The sequence below is a fragment of the Rutilus rutilus genome (assembly GCF_951802725.1).
Source record: "Rutilus rutilus genome assembly, chromosome: 15".
Lineage (NCBI taxonomy): Eukaryota > Metazoa > Chordata > Actinopteri > Cypriniformes > Leuciscidae > Rutilus > Rutilus rutilus.
Window position 1 is genome coordinate 32,015,973 of NC_140220.1, and position 26,881 is coordinate 32,042,853.

Below are 26,881 nucleotides of genomic sequence, written 5' to 3' on the forward strand. Positions count from 1 at the left end.
AAGGTGCCAAAAATAAAATAATGAAAATAACAAATAATAATGACATGCAAAAATATAAAATTGAATAATATTTTTGTTTTCAATTTCAAAGTTAGACCTATTGAAATTGGTATAATTAGGCTACATACAATAATCTATACAGCGTTATTAGCCTACACACACCATTAAAAAATGTGACGGGTAAAACAAAAAAAAATTAAACAGTAGTAGGCCTAATCTAAATAAAATAAAATAAAATAAAATAGTCTACTAGCTAATACAGGTTTATTCAGTGAACTCAAAAAAAAAGCTCCAAAGATAAAATGGAATCAACTGACATTCAAACAGACATTAATGACTGCATCTTAAATATGAGATGCTGGTTTTATATGAATGCTTGCCTATGACAGGGCATAATACTAAGTACTCACGCGTCACATTCACGGTCGTCTTGGGTCACTTGGGTCTCTAGATTAAATTCTGGGGTAACAGCTCTCTCTGGCGGCCAACTCTGAACTGCAGTCACTGGATTCACATCGGAGCTCTTCAAGAGCCTGTCGTGACACGCTATCAGTCATTTCCCCTTCTAGATCATGCCTCCAAACCATGCTCCAAACACACACATTTCTAAAAAAAAAAAAAAAGTTTTTTTTTTTTTTTTTCATTCCTGCTTGTTTTTATTTATCTATTTTTGTACAGAATACTTTGACATTGACCTCAGATCTTGGATTTGGATCATTCCTGTTACAAGTCAGTGTTGATTGGACAGTTATGTGTCAATCACAGCCAGAGGGGACAATACAGGAAAGACTCATGGGACAGACTACCGGTACTACAGTTCGAATGAATACAGCGAAGTAGGCTATAGCCAGAGGATGATGCTGGTAAGAATTAAAGTTCTATGGATTTTATTGTGGATTTTATAAAGACTTTTACTTGCTTTATTTTGCAACCTGTTTAAAGCAAATTCGTAACTTAAATGTTTTACTTTGTTGACACAACTGTTAAATTAATGCAGATAGTCCATAAGTCAGAACTAAAATCATTGTGAAGTTTTTATTCACCCATGGTCCATTCTTGGGCGTAAAATCATGTCTTTATCATTCAGTATGTTGTATGAAATAATTCTCCACTATTACTGGCATTATATCAAATGATATATGAATATACACTACCGTTGAAAAGTTTGGGGTTGGTAAGATCTTTTAATGTTTTTGAAAGAAGTCTCTTGTGCTCACAAAGGCTGCATTTATTTGATAAAAAATACAGTAATATTGTGAAATATTACTCCGATTTAATATTTACTCGTATTTGTGGTGAACAAACTGAATTTTCAATTGTCACGTGATCCTTCAGAAATCACTCTAATGTGCTGATTTGGTGCTCAAGAAACAGTTATTATTATTAGTTATATTATTATCATCAGTTATTATTTTTGTGGAAACCGTGATAAAAAGAAATTTCAGACTTCTTTAATGAGTAGAAAGTTTAAACAGCATTTATTTGCAACTCATTTGGATCATTTCTTTTTTAGAAAGACCGTCATAATGGTTAACACTCTAATAAGGAAGCAGACTGTCAATGAGGGCACCAGCACTGTTCTTCAGCTTTACAAAACAATCAGAGAGAAAAACAAGAAGATAAGTACGTTTCTCCCAGTCATTAACAGTCCGGGCTCCGTAACGAAGAGAAGGGCAGCTCTTAAGGGCAGAGCTTTGATTAGTTCTGGCATGAAGGAGGTGGGACTGTCGGAGACTGAGCGTAAGGGTCTTGATGAGACAAATGAAGTCAGAAAAAAGCTGCTTTATGAGGACCTGTTGGATCTACGCGCGGATTGCAAAGCCGTGACTATAATGGGAAATCAACAGGGGAACAAGAATTCAGACTTGGAAAGTGACCATGGGAGTGGAGTGGATCTGTGTTGCACCAGCAGCCTGGAGCACAAGCTCATCATTTCTCCTAAAAGCCTGAGAAAAGCCTCCAGAGGGCGGAAAGAGAAGAAATTGTGGATGATGAGCTCGGTGAATGTGGAGAGGAGGATGCCCGTGAGCACTACTGAACCACTCTCACTCAAAGTTTTGAAAAACGAAAAGGGGCAATGCGAGGATGAATGTCCCAGGACGCCGGCTGAATTGAAAAGTAAAGAAATAGCTAAGGATTCAAGGAGTTTTGAGGAAGATCTGTCCAGTGAGCACTCCGAATATGAAAATGGATTTAATATTGACTCAGATGAGACACACAATCTAAATATTAATAGTCAAGAGAAGTCTAAAACAACAGACATGATTCAACTGTACCGGTGTGGGAATGAAGGAATGGAGCAGCAGGAAGCGACGTCCAGAGTGAGAGACAAAATAGTCGAAGTGGAGAACATTATTCACCAAGTTTTTTCCAGTTTAGACTGTTTGAGAGGTAGCACGCATGCCTCAACCGCAGGTGGGATTTTGCATAAGGACAGTCACATACCCACCCAGCACATGGAGAGTTTCCCTTTGGAGCTCTGCAAAGAATTTAAGCAAACAAATATAACATCAGGAGGAATGAAGAACATTTCTTTCTCTTCTTTAGATGATGTCTCTGCAATATCAACAAGTCTGGACACAGTATCCACACCATTATCCCGTCTATCCTCACAAACCTCCAGGCTCCTGCCGCAATATCGTATTCTGCCGCTACCTGAAGGGGATGCAGTGGACTACGACAGGATTTATGCATACGGCAGCACAGAAACGAGCACCTATAATGGATCTGTATCAACAGTCATTGAGCAGAGTGTCAGTTGGACCCCATCCACTACAACAACCATCCCCACGTCTTCAACTATAGGTATGAGATCTCTCTGTCCTCAAGAACACTTTCTGATTCTGTTCTTCTGTCTCTCACTTTTTTATGACAAAAACCATTTCATGAAATGCATGATATTTAGTACTGGCCTGTGATTCATGTCAGTGAATCTTTATTTGAAAGAAATTAACACTTTTATTTAGTAAAAACGCATTAAATCGATCAAAAGTGACAGTTGACATTCTTATTGTTACAAAAGATTTTCTATTCATCAAAGATTCCTGAAAAAAAAAATGCCCAAAAAAAAAAAAAAAACAGGGTTTCCACAGATGTGGAACGGTAGTTTTCACAAGTGTTTTCAACGGTAATAATTATAAGAAACATGTACCATATTTACATTTTTAATTTTTATTTTATTTACATGAACATATTTTAAACTAATATTTGGTGACACTTTATTTTGATGGTCCTCTTTAGACATTCTGTTGACTATAAGAATAAGTTGAAGTAGTTGCGAAGTTACTTATAGTCAGTGGAATGTCTAAATGGGACCATCAAAATAAAGTTTTACCTAATATTTTTACTGTAATTTTTAATCAAATACTGTAAATGCAGCCATGGTGAGATTAAGAGACTTCTTTCAAAAATACAAAAAATATTAACCCCAAACTAACTTTTGAATAGCATATATATACACTGACGAGCCAAAACATTATGACCAGCAAATATCATTGATCATCTCCTAACGAGGCCACATATTAAGGTCTGGGTAGATTAGATAGTAAGCAAACAATCAGTTCTCATAACTAACGTGTTGGATGCAGGAGAAATGGGCAGGAATAAAGACCAGAGCGACTTTGAAAAGGGCCAGATTGTTATGCCAAGGCGACTGGGTCATGGCAAGGCTTGTGTGTTACTCGCAGTCAGCAGTGGTGAGATTTTACCAACAGAAGTCTGAGGAGGGACAAACCACAAACCGGCGACTTTCTGCAGGATAATTCACCCTGCCACACTGCACACATTGTTCAGGAATAGTTGCCCTCCAGATACCCCAGATCTCAATCCAATCCAAGTTCGATCCATAGCTGCTTCACCTCACAACCTACTGGACTTGAAGGATCTGCTGCTAATGTCTTGGTGCCAGATACCACAGGACACCTTCAGTGGTCTTGTAGAGTCCATGCCTCAGAGCTGTTTTGGCAGCACGCGGAGGACCAACAGCATAGGCAGGTGGTCATAATGTTTTGGCTCATCAATGTATGTGTGTGTGTGTGTCTATATATATATATGGACTTAAAAAGGCAAGATTAAGATGTGCAGCATTAATTCCTTATGCAATGCTCTTCAGCTTCAGTATTATGTATTGAAGGTACTTAGGTGTTTTGAAAGTAGAAACACATTGAGGAGGGGTTAAGAATACAGCAAAGCATAGGCTATTACTCCTCGCAGAGTCTGTGATCACTGAGGTGGATAGGAATGCTAAACCTAAACCTTGTGATGGTTGTCATGATACAGATTAGCACGGGTGAGACGCTGAAACACTGAAGACTTCCCGTCCAAAACCTTAAGGCATTCTGTGTCAACCTCAATACTTTATTTTGCAGACGATCATATGATTTCAGGGGTCAAAGAATGAAACATTATGGGCCTGTGGTCTGTTAACTGGTGGTGCTTGAGGTTTTCAGGAATGTGAACATTAAAACGCAAATGAGTCATCCTACCATGAAAGATTGTAGATGACTTTTGATCTCCCTGCTCTTGTTGAAGTAATGCCCAACTTGCCTAAAAAGGGAAAAGGATGAAGAATGAGGAAGTTACTTACTTGCAGTTGTGGTTAATCTCTTGGGAGATTCTTTCAGTCCAGATATGTTTGAATACACATCAGTTAATAAGATTGTGTGATTTGTTGTGGGCTTACACCTGTTCATCTATTGGCTGTAGGACACTCAGTTCCAGATAAAGCTAGTCAACCAATTTCTCAGGCTTGTGATCTATATCAACTGTTATTAGAAGTGCGGTGAATAGACCATGACATGTGGATGTGCAATCAATCTAGTGTGAAATTGGTTATTTAGAATTATATTTTTATTGCTTTATTTAACTCTGTATTGACTTTGCAATGACAGGCCTAAACTCTTTGGCTTTGATCTTATTTAAATTTCCTTTAGACATGTCGTCAATGCATGGACCCCATAGAATACAGGATGCTAGAGAAAGCAATGAGAATGTGGCTACCTGCCGCATTGTGTTAAGACTCTCACGTATCACAGTAGCAGCAGTTGCAGCCCAACAGCTATAGCTGTTAACGCTCCAATCCTTTGAGCTTTACAGGAAATGATATCCTGAAGATGAGTCAAGCCTCAAATGAGATTAAAGGCACACAAAATGATTTGAGTTTGACGGCTTGTATGTGTGTGTGTGTGTGTGTGTGTGTGTGTGTGTGTGTGTGTGTGTCAGAATTCAATTGCGAATGCAAACTGAATTTGAACTGATGCAGTAATTTAAATTTGAATTCAATTGAAAAATAATGAAATTCTAAATTGCAGATTTTTTACTTTAATGTGAAAAATGCACATAAATTATTTTTGGGTTAATTACTCACCCTCATGTTGTTCCAACCCCGTAAGACTTTCGTTCATCTTCGGAACACAAATTAAGATATTTTTGATGAAATCTGAGAGCTGTCTCACTCCTTCATAGGCTTCTATGTAATTTCATTCTGCCGGCCCAGAAAAGTTAGTAAAGACATCGTTAAAATAGTCCAAGTGACTACAGTGGCGCAACCTTAAGTTTATCAAGCGACGAGAATACTTTTTGTGCGCAAAAACAAACAAAAATAATGACTTTGTTCAACTATTAATTTAATGACGTGAGTTCACGAGAGCGCCACGACCTTACGACCCCACATTTTTGATTGGTAGTTTAATTATTTCAGTTTTGTTGCAAACAAGTGAGTCTGTTCTAACTTTATTTTAACTAATTCAGTCAAATTCCACTTAATGAATTGAAAGGGAGTCAAATCTAAATTTTGTCCAACCCTGGTCTCTGTGCCACAAAGTGTTTGAGCTATTGACATTTTTTTAGCCTCTTTTTGTTTTCTCTATTTTAATCCAACAGTCCGTAGAATAGAATGAAGTTTAAATAAGGACAATGTGCTTGTTTCCCCACTACTATCTCAACTCATTAACCTATCTGGACCAAACAACAGTTTGCATCACTCCCCTCAGGGTTCTGTCCAGTGTCCACTGCTTACAAAAATAACTCTAAGCTAATGACATTACCTCTGCATGTCTACTATAGAGTTGTCCAAGAATAATGTTTAATCACAATGGATAAAAACTGAACTCCCAAGATAAATCAAAAGTGAGCATCACATCACATATGTAACGTTACAATAAACCGGAATATTGTGCTGGGGCTGTCGGACACATTAAACAGTCGCAAGAATTTTACAGTTTTGTAAAAAAAAAAAAAAAAAAAAAAAAAAAAATCGAATAAAAACAATAATTAGTACCTGATTGAGACATTTTTCGTCGTCTGACATTGGATGTAGTGACTTCACAGAGTAACTTATTCGGCCATCGAAAGAAGCAAACGCCAACAATGGTCAGTCCCTCCAGGATTTCACGATTTTTTTTGTGTGATTTTTGCGATCAAAATTACTGATTTTGTGGTGGTAATTTCCAGAAAAATGTTGTGTTGTTATTTTTTTTATGATTATTATTTTTTTATTGATTTTTTACCTCAGGAGAGGAGTTGTCAGGTAGCTAGTTGTGCAGTAGGCTAAAGTGCACGAGAAATGTAACCGTTATGATTACCATGCATGCAGGAGAAACACAATTGCACTATACATTATTTGTATTTACTATAAATGCACAACATTTTAATATACATTTTGTATGGAAGTATTGTGATTTATATTAATTTGCATAAAATATTGCAACAAGACGGTATTATTTCAGTTTGAATGTATTTGTGTATTTGATGCTTGTTTTTTTGTTTTTCATAAAAGTACATGGATCTATAATATAAGTCTACATTTTGTATGAAACTATAGTGTTTATATGTTTACACCAATGTTAATCTGCGCGATACAGATGTCGTCTGTATTTGATGACGTCATAGCCCGGCGTAAAGAACACATTTTGTCAAATGTTTGCAAAATATTATAGCCTATATGCCTACATAAATGCAGATTACTTAAATGTTTAAGTACTTGATTGTAGCCCAGCTAGATGCACATTATTTAATAATGAAAAAAACAACGACAATGTAGCCAACCATTGAACAAGCTTTTCTTTCCACAACAGACAGCAATCTGTGACCTGTGCATGGCTTTTTAAAAATTATGTAACTGTCTGCTGCACCACACACTCCTGTTCTCTCCTGCACATTCAATGAAATCTGTCCATTGATTGTTTGTTCACTGTTTCCTGCTCTGCAGGGGGGAGGCCTGGGGAGAGGAGTGGATCTCAGGTCTCCTACACTCCCCTGCTGTGAACCTAAGCTGTATATTGGTTAAAAGCTTTATTGATTCTTGGAGCTGTGTAGAGATTTTCCATGTGTTTGTCAGATTTATGTTCTCTTTCAGAATGTCCAGTTATTGGGATCTGCATTTTAATTATAATTTTAAAATGAAAGGTGATGAGGCAAGATACACTAACTGAAGACTAGAGTCAATTGCAGTACACTTCAATGTCCACTTTGTGGCAGTCTGTGTATTCCTGTTAGCTACGCTCACAGCAATCCGGAAAAACATGGATTTTCATATATTTCAATTTATATGTTGACAAATACATCTTAAAATGATGTGCAACCCTTATCATGTGTCAAACAGCATTGCAGCTATAAATATGTATGCTTTTATTTTCTTCACTTTACTCAGGTCTACAGAGAGCTAGCGGCTGTCACTGACAAAACAACTTTTGGCTCATGCATCTGGCTAATGCATTGCATATTCATTATATTCTTTGTTGCAGAGTCCAAATCTAAAGCCACCTGTCTGGTGGGTTGTTTTGAGTCATTAAAAACCTTGATTATGAATAAATTTGTTTAGTTTAGTTTTGTTCGTTTGTTTGTGTTTTCACAGAGGAGAACGAGAACAGGGTGCATGCATTTGAGCACAGGGAAAATGTGTCCTTCTGCACCTCTGTGTCCAAGCACAAACAAGCTGAAGAAGATGAGATCGTCATTGTCCCACATGTCTCTCTTGACCATGACCTCACTGTGAGTATTAGTTTTATTTTTGACAGATTTGTAGTGAACCATTATTGTGTATTATTTTATACAGTGATGTGTATATGTCATATAAAAAACCAGCATTAAGAAATGTGATATTTATTATTATTATTAGGTCTATTATTTAAAACGTGCAAAAGAATCTTTATTTACATTATTTCTTCCTTGTGGATTACTGTAGTAAAAACATACCTCTGACGGTGTCAGGAGGACTAGTCTCTACAAACAAAACCATAGGTGACAAAACAAGGATGTAGGTGGGGTTAACAGGTTAATCATGCTGATTAATGTGATGTTATCCAGTGTGAAGTGGACAGAAGGAGATATCCAGCTTTACGGAAGCAGGACAGACTGTCTTGTCTGGACAGAGTTACTCTTACTGGAGTTTTGTGTGCTCTTCTGGGTGTGGTACTGTGATGCTACTTCTTTCTCATGGATGACTGAGAGCGGGACCAGAAATCCTGTCATGTGGCAGAAAATAAGTGGGTGGAGCACTCACTGCCTGACTGTATGCGTATCTCAGGATTGAATGTTTTGCCGTATGCGCTATTGTTGCGAATTGTGGATTAAGAGCAAGTACAAAATCTAACATGGAAAAGAAAGAAGAGGCTAAATAAAAGTAAAGGCTGGATAACGGGAGCAAGCTGCATGCTGGCACTATTTTGGAATGCCGTTGCGGAATGTTTTTTCCATTTCTTCAGCTCTCCTTTAATGAGAGCCTGAGAACAGCATCTCTGGTCTTTAATGCACATTTTCCTGGCATCCATGATTCTGGAAACTTCATGTAAGGACTACATGTTACGGAAAATAAAGACACATTAGACTTTAACCAAACTCAAATTATTTTAGTAAAACAGCAGCTTTTCATACCAGTAGAAGACTAATAAATGGAACTCATAGTAGGAATAAATTCGTATTCATAATTTGTCAATGGTTGTTCAGCACAAGGGCTTGACATTCAGGGATGGGTGAATGGACTTGGGAAGGCTATTGGAAAGAACCTGGAATTCTTTTTTTTTTTTTACTGCAAACATAGACATATCAGTTTTACCTATAGTTTGAATTTTGGTTTTAATCACTTGTTTGGATACAGACTAAATTTGATCTGAAAGAGACTGTGAACCATACTGGAAGGAAATGGAGAGTAAGCCCATCAATCATTTTTTTGACAAATTAACTAACTTTTTTAATCACCATGAAAAACATGAACTCCAAACACTGACTGAGGAGTGTCCAGATTTGACTTCTTTTTGCTCGTTGACTGAGGAAGGAGAGGTTAATGGTCAACAAACATTTGTTCAAAGGCAGGATGGTTTTGATGATCAAGGGGAGGATTTTGCTTTAATTGTTACAATTTTACATACAAACGCTGAGGAAGACAGGACAAAGGACCATGTCAACAGATCGGAGCAACAGAATGTTAATGAAATAGATTTTTCTTCAGAAAAGGAGGAAGTGGACTTAGACCTCAGTGTTATGCACCAGAGAGATAATTACAGTAAAACATCAGTTGTGCGCCAGACTGTCCAGGATGTAACAGATGGTCAAGCTGACACACCATCTAAATCACTTAGCAAAGTCTCAGCCAGTGGCAGCGCTAACAGATTGGACAAACAACTTGAGGATCCAGTAATCGGTACAGTGGATAATAAAGAACCTGTTTTCAGAGAAGGACACAGACTCAATCAGGACATATCTGCAAATGAGACAGTTGTTATGGAATCAGATAACTCCAGCAATGAGGAGCTGTTTGCTGAGGAAGAACCATTGAAAGAGAGAGTCCTCACAGACAATCAAAGCAGAAATGATTTTTCAATAAAAGAGTCTTTGAATTCATCCACAAATAACAACGACATTTCAGTGCAAAGTCACCGGGAAGTATCTGCTCCTGAGAGCAAAATAGAGTCTGGTGGAAATCTTCAAAACACTGCAGATGTTCCAGAGGTAACCAAATCTGGTGTGAATGAACAAACTCTGACTAACCACAAGGCATCTGCAAACATGGACGTTCAGACCACGTTAGCACATTGTGAAGTTCATAATCTCACTGATAAAAAGGTTCTTTCATCAAACTCACCTGTGAACACCAGACCTGTGGTCATCACCCTTACACGCGTTGAAGCTCTTTCTGCAGGACCGTGTGTTGATACTGAAGAGATCCAACTGAGAGATGAGACTGCAGGTAGCCAAGCTATATGCAATGAAAGCAGCGCAAGTTCAGACAGCATTATTGTGGACGTCCATCCACCTACCACAAGCCAGGAGAACCAAATGAGACATTTTGAGGCTGGAGGTGCGATTTTAACATGTTCTGACCTCTGTGACACTGAAGAACACAGTTCCAGTTCGTCTGAGCTAGATAATAAGACTAATTCAGAAACAGAACCGGTGCCTTCAGTCATCCAGGTGGAGACAAAAATGCATGCAGAGGGGGAAATGAGTAAAGAGAGTGTGGAAGAAGTAATACAAGAAGACACCATGTTAGATACAGATTCACCTTCCACTGAGAAGACCACAAAAGACCAAACCGTACTCTCCCCCACTGCAGTAAAAGAGAAACCGCTCCAACTGTCGTCCCTCTTCACTGGGCTGCTCAGCCCCAAGAAAGAAGCACTTGAGGAAAATGAAACTACAGAGCAGCCCCAAAGCCCTACCAAACGAGGACTTTTTACCAATCAGTCTAAGAAAGAAGTCAAGGGAGACTTACTGGAACAGCTTACCCAATTTCTCAGCAAAGGGGAAGGGAAGAGAAAGCAAGAGAGCATGTCAAGCCCCCCGCTGTCTCCGATCGGTCAGGACCCTGCTGAAAAGCCAGAGACTACCGTAGAGGAGCCGGTCATTCCCCAGTCTGAGGAAACCAACAAATCTACAAATGCAGAGACGGCCTTAGGTGCACTGAAGGCTTTCTTCACAGTTAAATCGGCCAAAAAAGACACTTCAAATCGCATGGACCTGGACATTGTAAAGAAGAAGATCAACAGGGACAAAGAGGTCCTCAGAGCTTTCTTTGACAGGAACTCAAGCAAGTCTCCAGACAACAAAGAAACTGCGGATTCTAAAGTATGAAGTGAACAGATGATTGCATTTATGGGTGACATCTGAGTATCAATGCATAAAGTTTATATAAAGAGTCTTCCTTTATGTACACCTAAAAAAAATATTATTTTATTTACTTATTTTTCATCCCTCTACAGGGTTATGGGGATGCTGCATCCTTTATATATATATATATATATATATATATATATATATATATATATATATATATATTTTTTTTTTTTTTTTTTATTAGGTCCTTTAATTCAACAGATATTAACAGTACAATGCACATTAATTGTTGCTGTTTTGTGTCTTAGGCTGATGTGAGTGAGGAGCACGCCCCAAAGCGACTTCAGACTGTCTGGCCTCCACCAAAACTGAAAAATAAGGAGGAGAAGATTGGTCTCAAATACACGGAAGCTGGTAAGGGCTTATTGTATAATTGAAGAATAAAACAAGCAGTAAGTGTAAATGTTTGCTCTAATTCAAATATTTGCCTTTGTATAAAATGTGACAACACTGTCCAAACAAATCCCACTGCACCTCCACTCTAAATGTGTTCCTAAAGTGCTACTCTGCAGATGAAATAACTTACTTTGGATACAATGTCAGATTGTTTGTTACTTGTACGAAAATTAGTTTTCTCAGCAATGCAGTCATTCATCTTTTTGCATTGAAAACATACGTTTACATCCATAACATTGCCCGTATTGCAGTATCTTGTAGATTTAAAGGGTGTGGCGTCCTCAAACATACCTAAGCACACATACTCAGTCATGTGTCTAAATATACTTGAGGAAATTATTTTTTCCCATGGTTCTCTAGACAATAGACACTGCCATCTATTGGACATTTTACATCTGGATATCCAATTCTTCATTTCATATACACTACCATTTAAAAGTTTGGGGTCAGGAAGGAAAAAAGGACAGAAATTAATAATTTTATTCAGGCATTTTTTAATGTTACAAAAGATTTTTATTTCAAATAAATGCTGTGCTTTTGAACTTTCTATTAATCAAAGAATCCTGATTTTTTTTTTTTATCATTGTTTCCATAAGAATATTAAGCAGCACAACTGTTTTCAACATTGATAATAGAAATGTTTCTTAATCAACAAATCAACATATTAGAATGATTTCTGAAGAACCACGTGACACTGAAGACTGGATTAATGATGCTAAATGAGCACTATTTTATATAAGTAATGAGCACTATTTTATTGGGTTTCTGGCACTATTCAGTGCATTTTGTGATATATTTAGCCATAACGATGTCCTTGTTTTATGTTCTCAGAGCATCAGGCTGCTCTTCTGCAACTAAAAAGAGAATGCAATGAAGAGGTGGAGAAGTTACAGGTGAGAAACTCAAGAACAGTATTTTACAACTGAAGGGAAACAGTTTACTAATAGCATCAAGAATTTAAGGCCTCTCCCGGGAAAATCGTGTTTCCAGAATCAGTGCTTTCAAATGTATTGTACTATGCTGCTTATTGAATATAGTCACACTTAATTCACACTTCTTCTATAGAAGTATCAAGCCAAATTACATTACATTTAAAGAAAGCAAGCAAAACCCACTTTTCAAGAAAAAACTTTTCAATTGACAATTGTGTTGTCTGCTAGGACACTACTTATCCACTTAACAGACACTTTTATCAAACGTTATACATTTTTTATTTACATTTTGTTGTTTGGACTCTTTAATACAGGCCGACTTCAAACTTGAGCTCTTCCGGTTAAAAGAGAAGAACGAAGAGGATCTGTCCAGACTAGCGGTAACCATTGCAAGCTTACAAAGAGAGAAAGACAAAGATCTTCACAGAGATCACAGAGATGTTGGCGTGTCCACTGACGACAACATCAAAACACGGGCCTTCCACTCTGTGTGCATTCAGACAGACAGAGAGACATTCATCAGGTCTGAGGAGGCCAAGGAAGCGCAGAGCAGGAGTCTTGACCCCCTGCCTAAAAATGCTGACCGCAACTCAACAAAAAACTTTACTGAAAGACAAAAGACAGTTCCTCCTCCAGCTGCCCCTCCTGTATCACCTCAGTTACAGATGGATAGAAACAATATTCCACCTCCTCCTCCTCCTCCACCTGGCCCTTGCACTCCTAATGTACCTCCACTTCCTGCTCTGCCACTGGACAAGACAGGAAGTGTGCCTCCTCCTCCTCCTCCTCCTCCTCCTCCACCTGGCCCTGGTATTCCTAATGTACCTCCACTTCCTGCTCCACCACTGGACAAGACAGGACGTGTGCCTCCTCTACCTCCTCCGCCACCTCCACCTGGCCCTTGTATTCCTAATTTACCTCCACTTCCTGCTCCGCCACTGGACAGGACAGGAAGTGTGCCTCCTCCACCCCCTCCGCCACCTCCATCTGACCCTTGTATTCCTAATGTACCTCCACTTCCTGCTCCGCCACTGGACAGGACAGGAAGTGTGCCTCCTCCACCTCCTCCGCCACCTCCACCTGGCCCTTGTATTCCTAATTTACCTCCACTTCCTGCTCAGCCACTGGACAGGACAGGAAGTGTGCCTCCTCCACCTCCTCCGCCACCTCCATCTGACCCTTGTATTCCTAATGTACCTCCACTTCCTGCTCCGCCACTGGACAGGACAGGAAGTGTGCCTCCTCCACCTCCTCCGCCACCTCCAACTGGCCCTTGTATTCCTAATTTACCTCCACTTCCTGCTCAGCCACTGGACAGGACAGGAAGTGTGCCTCCTCCACCTCCTCCGCCACCTCCATCTGACCCTTGTATTCCTAATGTACCTCCACTTCCTGCTCCGCCACTGGACAAGACAGGAAGTGTGCCTCCTCCACCTCCTCCGCCACCTCCACCCATGACAGGATGTGGTCTTCCACCGCCACCACCCGTCCTCCACTCGACCTCTAATCCCCCTCATGGAGTTGGTGTCTTCCTCAGCACAGCAGCAGACAATCCTCCTCGCAAACCTTTAGTGGAGCCAGTGTGTCCAATGAAATCGCTCTACTGGACACGAATACAGATTCAAGATAACAGGTATCTCTCATCACCTTACCTCATGTTTTAATTGACACGGGGCAGTGACATGATGCTCATTTGTATAATTTCTTTTATTGTTTAATTTCTGGTTTATTTTTATGGGGGAATAGTAAAAAATGCTTATAATGAAGAAAAAACTCAATAATAAAAAAAAAAAATGAAAATGTGTCATCTAAAAAAGAAAATATTTTATCATATCTGCTTCACTACAGCGTCATTGAGTGTGGCCAAAAAAAAAACATAAAACAGGAAAATGTATTTTATAGAAAGCCCCTCATGACTGTGTGTGAATGTCAATAAGTCTTTTAAAATATCATATAAGTATTTAAAGTCTGATTGATTGATTGATTGATTGATTGAAAGGGATAGTTCACTTTGAAATTAAATTTTGGTATGTTTTAGCTTACCTCAATGGCATCCAAGATGTAGGTGTCTTTGTTTCCGCAGTAGTTTCAATTTTGATATTTTTAGGTCAAACCGTTCTTGTCTGTCAGTCATATAATGCAGGTCTATGGTCACCACCTCAAAGAGCATGCACAGAGAAGTCCAAATTAAACAATTCCCCATCGTAAGTACACATTGATGGCCTAAGACAAGAAACGAGCGGTTTGTGTGAGAAAACGAACAGTATTTATATCGTTTTTACCTCTTGTACACAACCACGTCCAAGTGATCTGAGGGCGCGCGCGCTTCCTGGTGTGTGACGTATGCGCGCGTTCTGGCTTCAGATCACTTGGACGAAACTTGGTAAAAACGATATAAATACTGTTCGGTTTCTCACACAAACCGCTCGTTTCGTGTCTTAGGCCATCAATGTGTACTTACGATGAGGAATTGTTTAATTTGGACTTCTCTGTGCATGCTCTTTGAGGTGGTGACCATAGACCTGCATTATATGACTGACAGACAAGAACGGTTTGACCTAAAAATATCAAAATTGAAACTACTGCGGAAACAAAGACACCTACATCTTGGATGCCCTTGAGGTAAGCTAAAACATACCAAAATTTAATTTCAAAGTGAACTATCCCTTTAAGATATAGTGAGAAAGGGTTTAGCCACTGACACTGAATCTGTGTTGTTTTAGTATTATTTATATAGTATTATAGTATTTATTAATATTGTGAAACAGCTTATATTTTTATATTTACAGTTTTAATTTTACATTTTATTTAAGTTTTAGTACTTTTGTTTAGTGCTTTTGACGTTTTAATTAGATCTTTTTTCTTTCTTTTTTTAAAATATTTATATTTGACTTTTTTTTTTTCAGTTATAGATAGTTTTAGACAACAATAACAACACTGAACACAATTCACTTTTACAAATAGATAAAAAGTACTTTAAACTAAAAATAAACATCATCCCACTCCACCTGTATTTAACCATAGACCTTTAAACAACATTTCCATTGTTCCTCAATCAAAAGTTTCCTGAAACACGCAATGTATGTCCACAAGTGACGCTGACATTTTCAACTCTCTCTCGTCAGACCTCATGGGAAGTTTAAGACAGACCGCTGCAGACATTTGTCTGCATGAGGGGCCAGCCACAGGCTGAGCTGCAGTCTTTCCAGGACCTCTAGTGGCGGTGTGGATTTCTGTGGGATTCGGCTCCCCGGCCACCTCTGTGCTGTTGCAATGTTATTCGACTCCTCATGAAAGCTTTCTGCTCTCTTCGTTGAGCATTTTGTCAAGCCAAAGCCGAACCCAGTCAAGCTTTGCTGAGCGCCGTCGTCCTGGCTCCTTAATTATTTTTATGGGAGAGAAAATTTAGCATGTCAGATCACTCTCATGCTGCTCCTGTTGATTTTCCTTTTCCTGCTTTCAGCCAAGGTTGCTCAGCAACAGTAAATAACTTACGCAACACGTGTAACGTGGTTTTTACAGATGCTAGTATTAGAAAATGCTTTGGTTGGTGGCCTGTATGACTTTGATTCAATCTCGATAAGCCTTAGACTGAGCAGAAACTGTTGTAAATGCAAAATATTTGAAAACAATAAAATCTCTCATCATCTCTCTCTGTCTTTTCTTAGGAGCGGTATGCTATGGAGTTCCCTGGAAGAGCCACAGATAATAAACACCAATGAATTTGCGGAACTGTTTGCTAAAACCACATCGCCCACCAAAAGAAAGCCCCTATCCGAAGCCTATGAGAAGAAAACCAAAGCCAGGAAGGTACTGCTCTGCCCTGAAGATAAGAAAAAATGATCTTATTTATGAATGGCAGTCCCATTCATTTCATACATGTGCTTTTTTGCAATTTTATATCTATATAGCAAATGCAGTTTGCTTCATATTTTTTAGGTTGTGGGTTTGATTCAGTAAGTCGCTTTGGATAAAAGCATCTGCTAAAATGCATAAATGTTTTTCACTGCTTAGAAAGTTCAGATTTGAGACGTGTCCACTAGGTGGAGCAGTTGTCAACTCTTTAGAATTATGTATGACTGGAACACTAGCCCAACTGATGCATTCAACCATTCACCTCTGCTAATTACTTTTCTTAAACAGAAACATCATTTGTCAGGTGCAGTCACTTTAGACTTTAAAATCCATTCATTTAATACAAATGCTTGTGCGTAATATCAGGATCCCACAAAAGCCTCTACAATTGCCTTTGAAATTGATATAATTATATAGGAAATGAGGATAATTTGAAATAAATGAACCTGTTTATGAAATGTGATCATGCCATTGTTACCTTTGGCAGGCGGATTTTATAATGGAGGTTTGGAATTTCCCAAAGGTTCTTTTGTTATTTATTCATTCCACTTTTGCGTAATACAAGTCCTTAAGACATTGTATTCATATGTGTAAGCTTTTTTTGATTGATGAACTTCTTTAGGTCATTAAATTACTGGATGGCAAGCGCTCTCAGGCTGTGGGCATCTTAATCTCAAGTCTCCACCTGGAGATGAAGGACATCCAGCAAGGTAAATCACACCACCAGCTCAGCTGTGTCGTTTATTTATTCTGTCCAGACTAATTTTGCCTCCACTAATAATAAACAGACATGTTAAAATGATACAGATTTGTGTGGCCTGGTTAGAAAAGGCTAGCTAAGACATGATGTTGAAATAATTCTGACATATCTTGCAACAATGTGATTGGCTCCAGCTCTTATCAAGGATAAAATGGCTGTATGTTTGTTAAATAAACTTGTCTTGTGGTTTACCGCTAGAAATATTCTTTTGCACGTATAGCTATCAGCCCCACTTACCAAACATATACTTTTCACAATCTTGAATTCATCACAGCTTGCCTTAACATAGTCAGACAGGCAGATTTTTTGGATGATTTTAGTCAATTGAGCGAATTCAAAGTATATGTTTGGTAAGTGGGGGTTTGGTTACAGTGGGGGAAAAAACTCTCAAATACATATTTAGACTTTTTACATTCACATATCACATCCATGTATGTCCAATAACTTAATCAGTGTTCTTGTCTAGGGACTAATACTTCTTCATTTCACAGCTGTTTTGAATCTGGACAACTCTGTGGTTGATTTGGATGCTATTGAAGCCCTTTATGAAAACGTAAGTATCCTGCCACATTGGAAACGTACTTATGTACAGGCCCACACTAAACCATAGCCTCCAAAACAGTAGAACTACACAAGTTCTACACATTCGCACCACTTGTATGTTTTCTCCTTTTCAAATAGTACAAGTGTAAGTGTATGATGTAAATTTTTAGAGGAGTAAGAAATATGGATATTATAATTGTTTATAAAGCACTTACATTAATTATTCTATTAAACTATTGTATTATGTGAGCTGTAAAACGTATTTAAATCATAATTTGTAGTCACTTTAGGGATTATGGTATTTGTCATGGTGACAAAGTTGTAAAACAGGATATGACTTGACACAGATATAAAGTCACACACTAAAATCATGGTAACACTCATTTTGTTTACATTTTGTGGCTATACTAAAATAGTGAATACTGAATATGCTGAAAAATGCTGAAATAGTGAGTATTTAATGTTTACGGATTGGCCCCATTAACTTCCATTGTAAGCGTTTCACTGTAACTTGGCTTATTAAGATTTATTTAACTATTTAAGTTCATTATACACACGTTTCTACCCAAAATCTCTTCAGAAATAGCAGAAAAAGTCTGCAGATTCTGTATCACCAATCTTGTCTCTCTAGTTCCAGTTCCAACATAACTAAATAATAGATAGTTCCAGTGTGGTTTCATAAGTTTATGTGTGTATCATTGGTCAGTTTTCATATGAATGCGTCTGTTCTGTTTCTCCCAGAGAGCTCAGCCTGAGGAGTTAGAGAAGATTAAGAAACACTATGAAACCTCAGACGAGGAGCAGGTCAAACTACTGGACAAGCCTGAACAGTGAGATATTCCAGAAACACACACTTTTTTTATGCAACTAGTGATACGTCAATTGTCACTTACAAGGGCAATTTCTATATGCTCTTTGCAATGTATACTTCTCTAACGTTCCTTCATTTGAAAACAAACGAAGAAAAAGTAGTGTTTTCAACACTACGCACTTTCATTGCTTTTCCTTGACAGGTTCCTGTATGAACTCTCCCAGATCCCTGAGTTCTCCAATCGAGTTCACTGTTTCATTTTCCAGTCGAAGTTTACTGACGCCGTTGCCTCCATTCAGCGCAAGACCGAGATTATTCTCCAGGTCTGCAAGGTACAAAGGCACTTTCAAAGAGGTCAGATATTATCAAACATTTGATAAAGTATCGACGCTGGCATTTCTTCAGAGCACAAAACAGCCCTTCAGGCAGCTGCGGTTTATTCAAGAGAGGTTGTCTCCAACATCTCCAACATCTCCATGTGATGAATGCACTAAATAAATGTTGATGTGTCTTTTGTGTTTTAGTGTCTTTTGGAGAAAGATAGTGTGAGGGTGGTGATGGGACTGGTGCTTGCTCTGGGAAACTACATGAATGGAGGGAGCAGAGCTAGAGGACAGGCCGATGGCTTTGGGCTTGAGATTCTTCCCAAGCTTAAAGATGTCAAGAGCAGGGTAAAGATTTCATGAGCCTATGTTTGGCACTGTGAAGACACTGTAACCACACTGAGGTCCCGATTTGTTCTTTTTGTTTGCTAGCAGAATGACATACGTTTTTGACATAATTCTCTATAAATCTACAGGGAAACCACATTAGTCTGTTGGACTACATTGTTTCCTACTATCTGCGTCACTTTGATGAGGTAAAACATGAACTTGTAATCTTCCACATGCAAGTTTGTTTATTTTACACACTTCATCTGTTCACATTGTTTTCAGTCAGTGACGTGACTCATTTTTAATCCTATCTATTAATTTATGGAGTGATGCATGACAAATGCAATTTATACAATGTCTTCAATAAACCTCTTCTATGATAAACGTGTTTTTAATTTCTAAATTAAAATTAATTTTGATAGGTGGCACAAACTAAAAAAATGTCAGGGTGCTAAACTTTTCTTGTAAAGACGTTTATAATATTACAAAAGATTTCTATTTCAAATAAACGCTGTTCTTTTGAACTTTCTATTCATCTGAGAATCCTGAAAAAAAAATAATCATGGTTTCCCCAAGCTTAATAGATTGATTTCTGAAGGATCATGTGACACTGAAGACTGGCTTAATGTCTGCTGAAAATTAATCTTTGCCATCACAGGAATTATAATACATTTTAAAATGAATTAAGTCAGAAAACAAATGTTTTAAATTGTAATAATATTTAACAATATTAGTGTTTTCACTGTATTTTTGATCAAATAAATGTAAGTGAGGAGAAGAGACTTCTTTCAAAAACATTACAAAATCCTTCCAACCACAAATATTTCTAAGAACATGTGTTTTAATCTAAATCTTTAGGCCGTGGATACTCGTATGTTTCACTGACCCTTCGCTCTCTCTCCAGAACGCTGGGACAGAAAAGAGCATCTTTCCTTTGCCTGAACCTCAAGATGTTTTCCTTTCTTCTCAAGTGAAGTTTGATGACCTCTCCAAGGATCTCAGGAAGATGAACAGAGACTTGACAGGTAAGAATTACCAAAAACACTCTCAAGGTCTTCAGAAACGATTTTAGCGTGCCACTGATTTACTATAGCATCAAAAGAAGCAAGATTACATGGGTTTGGGTGGATGGATGTCTGCAGTCCTGCAACATGGCTCCAGCTGAATCCTGAGGACTTTACAGCATCTGTTAGCAACAACTCATTATTAAACCACATCAGATCAGGTGGAATATACAGACGTGTTTGCCTATGTATATATGTGCACGCACAGATGCAGAGACGAAGTGGAGTCTGTGTGATTTTGCCATGGCGCCTTTTAGATATGACTTTAATCCTGCCCATCAGATGCTCTGGCATTGTGTGATTCTTTAGCTCCGTCGCAGGGGCCAAAGGCTACGGTGCTTTGGCGCTTATGTAATCTGAGAGAAGAGCAGCTTATCGCTGGCGGGATGGGCTTTATCTGCGCAGAGATGCACTGCCATTCTCCCGCTACACTGTATCAGTCCGTGTTCAGTGTGGCCCCGCAGATGTGTGTCAGAGATTCTTTTCTTTACCTCTCAACAAGCCTTTCTTATCGGGCGACGGAGAGACTGCCAAATCTGGCCCATCGCGCTCTCCCTTTTTTGTCCTGCTGTTTGAACTCCCCTCATGACTGAGAGAGAATCATGTCTTTGTTTTTTATGCTGTGTTTGTTCGATTTTTTCGAATTACAGCCCCACTGAGGTTTTGGCTGCTCAAGGTGACCGCATTTGTCTGCGATGTAATTTTGCGGAGCAAAAAAGTGCTGCACTAATCAAATTAGTCACTGCGTGCCTACACAAAAAGGGAATGTCCCTGCGATTTTATTTTCCAGAGACAATGATGACAACATTGTGAAGCACATCTAATGCGTTGAGACTCCACAGCTGATTCATCTGGCTTGCGTTTGAGACATCTTTTTGATCTCTTTGAGATCATTGTGGCAGTGGTTTGGCTCGCCGAGGTTCACAGTTGAGCAAACCTGAATGTAGCCGTGAGCCGCCTTGGTGGACACACTATATGAGGATCCAATCAATTGAAACTATAATTGATATTTCGCGTGTAAATGCTGCGGAAAAGATTCCCAACTGTTTCTTAATTTCCAGCTGCGTTCACAGTTTATACAAATGCTCAATGAAAACGGTAGTATGCGTAGCCTTATCCGGGGTGAGATGCAGATGGAGCATATCCAACAGTCCCGGGTTCCCATCAGGGTGTATTATGACTGAGGCAGGAGACTGGCTCCTCTGATCCTCTGATTGGACGTTGAACAAACAGTGCTGTGTAGGTCCACGGGTGATACAGTGACTATCTGAGGATGTGATCAGAGGTGCATCAAAACAGATCTTAGAGACAAAGACATTTGATTACCTCTGACTCTGTCACAGGTGGAGCTTTAGCTCTATGGTGTTTTCTTGACAATAGATTACGAACAAGTGCAAACAAAAGGGGTTTAAAGTGATAGTTTCCCCAAAAAAGAAAAAAAAAGGTAGTCATTTATTCACCCTCATTTCTTTCCTATGAAGATATTTTGAGAAATGTCATCATACAGTGAAATTCATTGGGTTTCAGTGCTGTTTTGGACCCCATTGACTTTCAATGTTGGAGCAGTTGTATGTATATTATACAGTTATTACAAGATCCAACATACATAGAAGGCTGACGCTCAGCTTGTTTATAGACTTTGGAAGTTCCCCCATTACTGTAACCCATTGTTTTTACAGATGTAATCGACATAATTCACTGCACTGATGCCGTAATTAAGGCACTAACAGCATTTGCTTCACCAGCAGAAAGTGATTTCATTCTATGTGCAAGTAATCAGTGATGCGCAAGTGGCTTTGACCGCAGTAGCTGTTGTTTTAGATGACTTGATAAAACCAACGTAAGCTGAAGTTGTGAATGATTGTTGGACTTCTGGTAAAAAGCAATTGGTGCCTACTCAGAATGTGAGCGGACTGATAAACATGGCCACACACATTCTATTTAGTACATTATATTAAGTAAATGTGTTTTATTAGTTTCACCAGCTGAATCATTACTCCAGTCTTCGGTGTCACATGATCCTTCAGAAATCATTCTAATAAGCTGATTTGCTGCTTAAGAAACATTTCTTACTATTATCAGTGTTGAAAACAGTATTTTTGTAAATAAATATTTTTCAGGATTATTTGGTGAATAGAAAGTTAAAAAGTTTTGTAACATTAGAAATGTCTTTACTGTGACCTTCAATTTAATGCATCCTTGTTGAGTAAAAGTACTGATTTCTTTCACAAGAAATCTTACTGACCCCTAACTTCTGAACAGTAGTGTATATATTAAATTTTTTATGTCACCAATAATGCCCAAATCACTCATCTTTATCATCTTAATCAACATATTATATAAGCTTATTAGTAATGTGAAAGAGCTTCACTATATTTGCAGTTGTGTGCTTCTGGGCTTTTTTTTCAAGATCTGGGTTATTGGAATAAAAAGTAAGCGCTCATGGTGGTCTAACAGAAAGAAAAAAAAAACTGTTTAGGTTAGGATAAAATATTGCGTTAAAGTAAGTGTAAACTTTGTTTTACAATGACTGGCTTCTGAAAATTGGACCTGATCGGGGATTTTACTCTAACCCAGTGTTATTCCTTTTGTCTCGTACAGTTTGTAAAAAGGATGCTCTAACCGTGTGTACCAACTCATCTCAAGAGCACATACATCCCTTCAAGGAGAAAATGGACTTTTTCATTGCCAACGGTGAGCTAAGCTATGCTATGTTGCGTGAGATTAGGCCACATTACCTTTTAGAAGAGGATCTGCATTCAAAGGTTTTTAAGTCTTCTTATTATATTATGCTCCGTCACATCAGCCAATCCCTCTTGTCTTCCTTGTTCAGATATAAAGTCTAGTTGGTCTCTGAGACGACCTGCCTCTCTAGAAGATTGATGGAGAGGAGTACAAATGTTTGCTTAGATTGTACAGGATTGTTTTGTTTTGCAGATCATAGAGGCAGATATATGGAGATATAAACTGGATGAGACAACGCTAGTGAACTAGACTAATAAGATTAAGGGCTCTATCATACAACCGACGCAATGCAGCGCAAGGCGCGACGCAAGTATTTTTTGCAAGTTTCAGCCCGACGCAGTTATCATTTTCACGTCCTGCGCCACGTTGTTTAAATAGCAAATGCATTTGCGCCCATTTGTGACGAGGTGTGATCGGGCGCTTTGATGGCGCGTTGCTATTTTGAGGCAACAGAAATAGACTGCTAATATTTTTTTTCGTTATTTAAAGAGCGCGTTAGTAATGTGCGCCTATAGGCGAGTCCACAACACGCACACACTCTGCTTATTAAACAGGGATGCACAGCAGCACACAAACATGCCAAATATTAAAAATAAAAGGATTACAATGTAAACGATTATTATTGTGCACATAAAGATATGGTGGAATCCGGCTTGTCCCGTAGATGACCTGCTTGCACGCTTTAAACTTGCGCAGGAGCAGATCCGTTTCCTCTCTGGAGAAGCGTTCAGTCTTTCCACTATCAAACTCCGTCATGTAAATAGCGAATCCGCCATGGCGCGAGCGCAACTTGCTATTAAAGGGAATGGGAGATGAGACTCTGAGGCCCTGTCCCAAATGGCACACTCCGGACTTGTGGACTTCCTCAGAGCCCACACTTTGGTGACGTCATGTAGTGCAGGCCTGTAGGGCCCTTGGCGCGAGTCCACGAGGGCGCATTGAGAGGTATTTTTGGGACAGACTCGATCGTCACGCCGGAAATAACGGTCTGGTTGTTGTTGGACAGGAGTCTCCGAAGTCTTCTCTCCATGTCAACTAAACAGCCTGCTTTTAAAGTTCTATATTTTGATATTGTGTATGCCACCTGGCCATTAGGCAAGATACATCATGCTTATTTAAATGATGTATACAGTTGTACATAATAATACATAATGTTCCATTTGAACTAAGATTACAATTTTAACACATAATGAAAATGTGCATGAGTTTCAGATGAATTTTTAGGTTTCAATATTCATACTACGTTTACATATGACTCAGTAAAGCCCTGACATTCGGTTCTCTTTATTTAATGAATAATAATGCGATCGTATTATTCAACGCGCTATTATTATGTTTGAGACATCAACCACTGGTCGATGACTATAATGTTTGTATAAACTGTAGGTAACAACTGGTAAAATGTAGCTACACCTAGGTAATAAAAAACTTAATATTTTCTTCTCAGCCATGTTAACAATTGTCCGTGAGCGAAATCTCCTCCCATCCGTTGTCTGATTGGCCTTTCGCAAGGATTCCTGGGTAGTTAAAGTGTGTGGAGCCTGCATCTATGCGGGCTTCGCGGAAGACCGCTTCAAGGGTACAAAGGGGGCGCTGCTGAGCACACTTCAGAGCGTTAAAATGCTGAATGGGACGGCCTACGGACTCGTAGACTCAGCGAGCACGCGCAATTTAAGTCCACGAGACCGAAAGTCCACATGAAGTGCGCCATTTGGGACAGGGCCTGATTGGTTTATTGCATGTAAAGCCCAAAATACACCCATTACTCATTAAGAGAATAGGGACAACCCTTTTAGACCATGCGCCTTAGACCTTTTTTCCCGTCGTTAAACTAGTAAAAGTGGAATCGGACACGGCCTAAGTGCACTTGCGCCGTGCACTTTAGACCATGCGCTTAGATCGTTAAAATAGGGCCCTATTTATGTATATAGCAGCACGTTTAAAACCAAGCTTTTCCTTTCCTCACATTCTTCCTACTACAATTATTTGATTGTCTCCACTACACAGATAAGACAGCACACATCCTGCAGTCATGAGGAATATCTGCCGTATGCCCTTTTGGGGACCTGATAAGTGTCTGTGACTGCCTACCTGTACAAGATTGCTGGTCAGGTTCAGAAGACAGACGCAGAGATAGGAATCAGAGAGACTTTGGCTATGAAGGAGACTTCTTAGTAAAGGAGAAACATCAGTTTTAACATTGTCTTTGAGGCCCTGGCCAAAAGTAATGTTCCCATATTGTTTGCAAAATTCTAAAATGGAATGTGTCCTTAATGTTCTCATGGCAAAAAAAAAAAAAAAAAAAAAACATTTTTAACATTAAAAAAACTGCCCATTTTGAAAGTTCAGAGAACATTCAGAAATGATGTTTTCATAACTGAATGGGAACGTCAGCAAAACGTTCTTAGAACATAATTTTGTTAGCTGGGATACGGCTGCTAAAGAGGTCAAATTAAGATCCTGAAGTAATATTGGCTCTCAATATTGAAACCATTTGCAGGAGTCTTTATGAAAATGAAAAATGTGGTACTGATTATGATACAATTTAAATGCAAATGTTGATACTCATCTTTTCATTTTACAGCACAAAAAGAGCTAACTGCTGTGGAACACCAAGTGATATCAGCACGTAAAAGGTACGGGCACATCACTCTTGTTGAAAATATTACAAAAAAATGCAAACTTCATAAACATTTTTGACATTTAGTTACGTTCATTTACAATTATGGCCATCCTGTCTGGTGCTTCATGTCTTTTCTTCCTCAGCTTCTCTTACCTAGTGGAGTATTTTGGGCTGCAGTCACGTTCCGGGGAGCAAGAGATTGTGCCAGGCCATGTTTTCACATTTTGGTTTGAATTTTGCAATGACTTCAAGATCAGATGGAAGAGAGAGAACAAGGTCATATCCAAACAGAAGTGAGAAGTTAACAGCATCTCGAGTATCTAGCATCATATTTTCTGATTTAGCTCTGCTCTAACCAACCACACAATGTGATAACCAAGTTAAGGGTAATTTTGTCACTGACAGTTGATGTTTTTTGGGGTTTTTTTACTTCAGAATCAAAGAGGCCCAACAGTCAGTGCGCAACATGACAGCAGAGAAAAAGATTGAGACCAGAAGGGCCAGTGTGAATGGACTGGTAAGCGTCTGTCTTCATTGGTGGCAGATAGATAAGCAAACACTAGCTATTGTTCTTTTATGAATCCGATTTTTACAACATTCATGAATAATGTAAGCACAGCTGAATAAGAGCTGAATAAGTTTCTGTGTGTTTTTTATGACAGAAAGAGAGACTGCGTCTGAAAGAAGCAAGTCTGACCACCAGCTGACCCTTTCTCCAGACTGCATGTTACTGTACAACAGTCAATCATTCACTTGCACATTTATGATCCAAAGATCCCTTTGACTATGGTTTAGATATGAATGAATGCTGTTCGAAGTGAGTAACATTTAAGAAATGTTTAAATTACAAGTTTAATCTGCTCTGGAATCTTCACCAGTCTAAACAATTAAGCCTTCAAAACATGTTGAAAATCTCGATATCTGACTTGGAAAAAGCAGTAACTTTATTTTGTATATTGAGTAACAAAGTTATTGTCATATTAAATCATTACAGAATATTACAAAACATAAAGATAATGTACATGTAAAATAATATACGTTTTTTATTTTGATCAACATCACACATTTTTTATTGATGTCAGTTGTTGCTTCATCACATCTCATTGCCATTTAATCACAGTAATGTTGTTCCTTTTGCGATAAACGCATCAAACGCAGAAAAAAAGTTCTTATTGTTATACAAACATAATTGTCCATCCATTTAACTGTTTCTTCATCAGTCATGAAATTCAAAGTGATCAAGACACCTCATTCATTTGACATTACTTGCATGAAGACCAGGACAAAACGCGGTGGAATGTTTTTGTTTACAAAATTACTTATTTACACCCAAATGTATCTACATTACAAAGGTATCTACATTGATCCACACAGTGGAAAATAATAAGCA

The 26,881-nt window shown here is 38.6% G+C and overlaps 1 protein-coding gene across 1 annotated transcript; it reads left to right on the forward strand.

Annotated features, from left to right (window-relative positions):
• The first annotated feature begins 388 nt into the window (after positions 1-388).
• On the forward strand, positions 389-26,647 carry fmn1 (formin 1). Its single transcript, XM_084431621.1, has 20 exons — positions 389-863; positions 1,514-2,415; positions 2,548-2,805; positions 7,853-7,989; positions 11,358-11,463; positions 12,337-12,398; positions 12,752-14,070; positions 16,106-16,247; positions 16,915-17,002; positions 17,544-17,605; positions 18,337-18,425; positions 18,609-18,738; positions 18,931-19,077; positions 19,206-19,265; positions 19,964-20,084; positions 22,725-22,817; positions 25,453-25,504; positions 25,635-25,784; positions 25,927-26,008; positions 26,154-26,647. Exons 2-20 carry the CDS (start codon positions 1,527-1,529, stop codon positions 26,196-26,198), a joined length of 4,032 nt encoding a protein of 1,343 aa, XP_084287747.1. The 5' UTR covers positions 389-863; positions 1,514-1,526; the 3' UTR covers positions 26,199-26,647.
• The last annotated feature ends 234 nt before the right edge of the window (positions 26,648-26,881 follow it).